This window comes from Ictalurus furcatus, chromosome 12 (assembly GCF_023375685.1).
Source record: "Ictalurus furcatus strain D&B chromosome 12, Billie_1.0, whole genome shotgun sequence".
Lineage (NCBI taxonomy): Eukaryota > Metazoa > Chordata > Actinopteri > Siluriformes > Ictaluridae > Ictalurus > Ictalurus furcatus.
In genome coordinates this window covers 23,389,325-23,395,938 of record NC_071266.1, presented here as the reverse complement: position 1 = coordinate 23,395,938, position 6,614 = coordinate 23,389,325, and the positions used below count along the sequence as shown (strand labels likewise).

The 6,614-nt window shown below is 39.7% G+C and overlaps 1 protein-coding gene across 3 annotated transcripts in view; it reads left to right on the top strand.

The window, feature by feature from the left end:
- The first annotated feature begins 300 nt into the window (after positions 1–300).
- npr1a (natriuretic peptide receptor 1a) overlaps positions 301–6,614 on the top strand; it is a 100,030-nt gene continuing 93,716 nt past the window's right edge. For 2 of the 3 annotated variants that reach the window (XM_053637324.1, XM_053637326.1), the window contains exons 1-2: positions 301–643; positions 3,664–4,417. In XM_053637324.1, coding sequence (XP_053493299.1) covers positions 3,688–4,417 — 730 coding nt within the window. In that variant the 5' untranslated portion in view covers positions 301–643; positions 3,664–3,687. The remainder of the gene's footprint in view (positions 644–3,663; positions 4,418–6,614) is intronic. The other variant, XM_053637325.1, reaches the window with a different exon arrangement.

Sequence of the window (6,614 nt, the reverse complement as noted above, 5' to 3'; positions counted from 1 at the left end):
CGCGCTACAGAGTAGCCACACACACACACAAACACGCGCGCGCTACAGAGTAGCCACACACACACACACACACACACACACACACACACCGTCATGTTGTGTAGAATTAAATCAATATATCTAGCTGTAACAGGAACATTTCTCAAACTCGTTTAGTCGTGTCTTAATGCGTGTTTATTGTTTATAAGAGGTAAAGATTGGTCTCAATCTGGCAACCCGGAGTGTTCCGTGCACATGGATCAGTGAGCAGCGGTGATCGGTTCTGCAGCGCGTTCACTTCTCCCTTCAACTCCTCTGCCAGGCTTTTCCTCACACAGCACACCGAGGGACACACCGCAGGACATGGGGTTGTCCTCTTCTCTCTCCGCGGAGACTTTCCCCTTTTCCCCTTCACTCATCGCAGGAGGAATGAAGGAGGAATGAAGGAGGACAGGAATCTCAGCCACTTTGTTTGCGCGATGCGTGAAGACCCGTCTTCCAGAAACAGCCAGTGAATATAAACTGCACTTTCACATGAGTTTGTCCAGGAGGAGTGTATTCTGCGATTAATCGACTAAAGTTTGGAAACACACACATACACACACACACACACCTGCTCCGGACCAAACATGAGCAGCAACAAGGACTGAACACTGAATCAGAGGTAAAAATCTAATATTTACATATAAATAATAGGCTATATTATAGTAATATATGATATTACGTTCAGTACCTATGGTTTTCTTTTTTCTTTCTTTATTTGTTTATTTTGTTATAGCTGATTTTGGGTATATCATGATTTCTTACATTCAATTAGCATTTTAAGAGTTGATTATCCTTATCCTTTAGTGTGCTTAATTATTATTAGGGAACCAAGCACTTTATTATTATTATTATTATTATTTTAAATTATTATTATTATTATTATTTATTATTATAATCCAGAGAGTCAGCTTTAGTCTCTAGCCTTTAGTGTGTTATATAATATTATTTTTGCTACTCGGCCAAGCAGCAAATTATTACTATTAATAGTATTATTTTTTATATATACATATATGTATAGACCCTTTAAAAATATAGTATATGTATTGTCCAGTACTAACTCACTCCATATGTATTACTCTCTATGTAGCCAAATGTGATCACCTGACAAATAACTATTAATTTTACACTTAAAGCAGATATCGTGTAATATTTTCTAATCACATTTCATTAGCATTATGTTTACGAGCTTTTCCTAGTGTTGGAATAACACCTTACCATGTTGTATTAACCCTTATAGTGTTGGAATAGCCAAACTCTTATTAATGCTGAACTAACATACATCCGGTGTTGAATGAACATACCTGTACGCCGAATTGCAATATAAACGGTATTAGGTTTAAACAATTACTCTGATGATTTTATACCTACAGGGTTGTATGAACTCGTATAGTTCAGGATTAACAGCAACGGTAGCAATGACAACAACAATGTACTACTACAAACACCGTATGAGATATAAAGCAAGCATAAGGAAATAACGGATAGAAGTTTATGTCATTGTAAGCTTCAAAATCAACACACGCTCGCCTAAATAACGGCTTTTCTATATGATCAGTGTTGTAAACGGTAGAAGTAGTCCGTCTTTATAATACTAACCGTAAATTCAATCACCTGAGTTCAAAATGGCTGTCACTGCACAATGTATTGTTAGTCATTTATTATAGATAATAATGTTATACAGTACCAGAACACTTAGTGTAGTTTATATGAGAATATTTAACCTTTTACTATAAACATTTCAGTACCTGACATCCCCCTTGTGTGTTTGTCTATCAGGAAAGCCAGGCGTTTATGTATAAGAATAATTATATAAATAATTCGGCATTTTCATTTGACATATTTGTCCAAAGTGACTCTTGCATTTTTAAATCAACACCCGCAACAACTTACATATTTTTATCGTTCTTTTATATATCTAATTATATTATATAATATACGCATATATCTGTATACATTTTCCAGAACAAAAGTAACCTGTCTCTTTAAAGAATTGTAACCGAAAATGGCGCGTACAGTGGTGCTTGAAAGTTTGTGAACTCTTTAGAATTTTCTATATTTCTGCATGAATATGACCTTAAACATAACCGGATTAAAAAAGTCCTAAAAGCAGACAAAGCGATCCCAATTAAACAAATGAGACAAAATTATTATACTCGGTCATTTATTTATTGAGGAAAATGATCCAATATTACATATGTGTGTGTGGCAAAAGTATGCGAATCTCTAAGATTGGCAGTTTAATTTGAACGTAAAATTAGAGGCAGGTGGTCTCAATCAGTGGGATGACAATCAGGTGTGAATTAGCGTTCTGTTTTATTTAAAGAACAGGGATCCATCAGAGTCTGATCTTCACAACACATGTATGTGGACGTGTATTATGGCAAGGAGATTTCTGAGGACCTCAGAAAGAGTTGTTGTTGCTTATCAGGCTAGAAGAGGTCTCAAAACCATCTCTAAAGAGTTTGGACTCCACCAAATCATAGTCAGACAGATTGTGTACAAATGGAGGAAGTTTAAGACCATTGTTAGCCTCCCCAGGAGTGGAGGGAAAAATGAACGTTGCTGCCCTTCTGCAGTTTGCTAAAGATCACGTGGACAAGGCAGAAGACTATTGGAAAATGTTTTGTGGAAGGATGGGACCAAAATAGAACTTTTTGAGTTAAATGAGAAGGGTTATATTTGGAGAAAGAAAAACACTGCATTCCAGCATAAGAACCTTATCCCATCTGTGAAACATGGTGGTGGTAGTATCATGGTTTGGGCCTATTTTTCTGCATCTGGGCATCTGATCCAGGACGACTTGCCTTCTAAAGGAAAGTGTCAGGACATCTGTCCGTGATCTGAATCTCAAGAGAAAGTGGGTCATGCAGCAAGACAACGATCCTAAACACACACGTCGTTCTACCAAAGAACGGTTAAAGAAGAATGAAGTTAATGATTTGGAATGGTTAAGTGAATGTCCTGACCTTAATCTAATAGAAATTTTGAAGGACCTGAAGCGAGCAGTTCTTGTGAGGAAACCCACCAACATCCCAGAGTTGAAGCTGTTCTGTACTGATGAACGGGATAAAATTCCTCCAAGCCGATGTACAGGACTGATCAACAGTTACCGGTAACGTTACTGCTGCACAAGGGGGTCACACCAGATACTGAAAGCAATTACCACTCACACATATGTAATATTGGATCATTTTCCTCAAATAATCCTAATAGTAATTCCTCAAAAAATAAGTGACCAAGTGTAATATTTTTGTCTCATTTGTTTAATTGGAACTCTTTCTGATGATCTGATGATGTTTTCGGTCATATTTATGCAGAAATATTGAAAATTCTAAAGGGTTCACAAACTTTCAAGTACCACTGTATATTGTCCAGACATTTAATGGATTACATAGAAACAACGCCCTTTTTTTAAAGATCTGTCTAATAGTCTGATGATGCGGCCAGGACCTTGGTCTCTCCGTTGATTTAATAACATGATGTAGCTCATGCTCAGATTTGTTAAGCTCTTGATGTGGTCAAGATTATACTTCCTCAGGTTATTGAAGAACAAAACCAAGAACACAATGGGATTTAGTCATTTTTAATACCATGTCCTTCTTAGAGTGTACTTTAACATCTTAAATATGTTTCTTGGAGTGGTCAGGACCTCAGGTGCTGAAGATGGAGTGTGCGTTGGTGGGATCGCTTTGGCTGCCCCTTTTGGTTCTGCTCAGCGGAGTGTCTTTAGGAGTCGTGGAACTGGAGATGGTTCCTCAGCATGGAGGATCACCTGCTCTTAAGAACATCACCCTGGCTGTTATCTTACCCCTCCATAACACAACGTACCCATGGGCATGGCCTCGAGTAGGTCCTGCTCTAAACTGGGCTGTGGAGAAGGTCAACTCAGACCCCACGCTCCTTCCAGGCCACCACATGCGCCTCGTCTTCAACAGCAGCGAGAACAAGGAGGGTCTGTGCTCTGAATCAGTGGCGCCCATCGTGGCCGTGGACCTGAAGTTTGCTCATGATCCGTGGGCCTTCATTGGGCCGGGCTGTGACTACGCGTCTTCACCCGTCGCCCGCTTCACCACGCACTGGGAGATGCCCATGGTGACGGCCGGAGCACCGGCGTTGGGGTTTAACATGTACTCTTCCATCACAAACACAGGACCAACGCATGAGAAACTGGGCCAGTTCGTGGTGAAGATGCACAGAGACTTCGGCTGGCAAAAATACGCCATGTTCACGTTCCATGACCTGAAGAATGACGACCGGCCGTGCTACTTCGCCGTGGAGGGACCGTATACGGAGATGATTGCAGAGAACATCACGGCTGAGCACATCGTGTTTAACGAGGATGGGAAGGTTTCCTACCGTGATCTCGTTAACGATATTAGCCAGCAAGCACGTGGTGAGTCAGAAGAGTTGAACTCAAACTTTGCTTTTTAATCCATCTGTCATGTTTAGTGGTGGGTGGTGGCACGGTAGAACCGAGATACGAGTCAGAATTTATCTTAGCTACTGGTGAAAACATGTGAAAATATCTTAAATATAGTCAAATTTAGTATTAGTACTAGTAGTACTTCCTATAAAATTATTGAAACTAAAAATATAGGATTTTTAATGTATTCCAAGACATTTTTAGTTCTATTGGCAGACAGTTTTGCTAATTTTAAGTATTTATTTCTAGAAAGACGCTAAAATTGAAAATGAGTAAAAACAAAAATGTCTCGGAATAAGTTTAATAATCTTATATTTGGTCTAATGAAATCTTACAATAGGAAATTCTAGATCATACAGACTATGTTCACGATATTTCCACTTGCTGAGATGTCATTTGTTTGCTGTTTAAATGTGGGCTTTTCACTAATGGGTCGTCATTTCCTGATTGTTGGGACATGGCTATAATTTACGCAAGCCTTTGACGAGGAGCTATCTACACATATCTATAGTTTTAGCTCGTAGCTAACATGCCATGTTGGCTAGCTGTTTTTACAGAGTGTTAGTGCAAGCCTATCTTTACTTCTGAGAGACTCTGCCTTTCTAAGATTCTCTTTTTATACCCAGTCATGTTACTGACCTGTTCCCAATTAACCTAATTAGTTGCAAAATGTTCCTCCAGCTGTTTCTTTTTAGTAACACTTACCTTTCCAACCTTTTGTCACCCTCGTCCCAACTTTTTTGAGACGTGTTGCGGCCATGAAATTCAAAATGACCGTATTTTTTTCTTAAAATGGTACATTTTCTCAGTTTAAACATTTGATACGTTTTCTATGTTCTATTGTGAATAACGAATGGGTTTATGAGATCTGCAAACCGTTGCATTCTGTTTTTATTTACAGTTTACACAGCGTCCCAGCTTTTTTGGAACTTGGCGTTGTTTTTTTGTCTGTAGACCTGCCTCATGGCCACCAATATACTGACAAAATTGTGTTTTGTACATTTACGTATTTTAATTCGATAGCTTATCAATCTTTGTGGCAAAACTGTCAAAAAATCGATGACTCATCCTGTACTTATCCAATTTGCATCCAATCAAATGCTTTCTAGACTGAGTATGTCCCGCCCCTACGAACAAACTGCGAGTATGACGTGAAGCTCGTCAGTTTATCGATTTTTTAATTAGTTGCTTTTGGTGCAAACACTCCAGTAGTGAAGAACAGGGTGTTCTGGACAGCACAGCATGCTGTCAGGCAGAAAAAAGATTTGTAGCCGTGGAGGCTGTCACGATTTTCACTGTGCTCACAGCGCAAGCACTCGCACTACAAAGCCGAGCTATTTACAATGCTCGAGTCTGGTTTTATATATCAATAACACGTTCCATCTCCTCTGCTGACCGTAACGACGCTTTTCCCATCGTCACAGAGTAACACGACAAGCAGAACCAATCACGTTACTCGGCATGCAGCTGTGAGACGATAGCTTCCACGTTTGATCTGGGCCGCAGCACGATTTGGTTGAAGCGAGCCCCAGACCCGGGATGTGTGCTCTGGACCACTCCTGTCATGTAGGATGTCGCTAGTAAGATTAATACATTAGTATTCTAGTGTATTGCCTCATCAAAATGACATACTAAGGAGAGGCATGTTTTGTTTTCTTTAAAACCTGTAGCCACGCCTAAATTAATGAAACGATACCATAGTGCCCGTATGGTGAGACTCTACTTATGAGGTATTGGTCCATGTTTGAGAATTTGGCTTCCAGGAGAGCTTTGCTGTGGCAGCGAAATGCAAAGAGAGAGAGAGAGAGAGCGAGAGAGAGAGAGAGAGAGAGAAGAGATAGGATGAGAGAAACAAACTTGAGTGAAAGGATCACATCTGCTGCTCATCTTTTAATCATTTCATAGATTTGAGAAGTACAGATTGCTCTCATCGCTGTTCCTCGTTACGGCTCTTGTAAGAAGAAGCGCCGTCTGTGAATAATTACAGGGGTGATTTGACCCTCTTTATCCAATTAAGACCAAGCAGCACTTAAAACCTCGTTGAGAATATCGTTTTGTCTCTTTTCCCATGACATAATTGCGCAACTGGGCCGTGTCACAGAGTGTCAGATTGAAAACACACATCCTTCTTTTCACGTCTCATCTATTACTTCACTCTCTCTCTCTC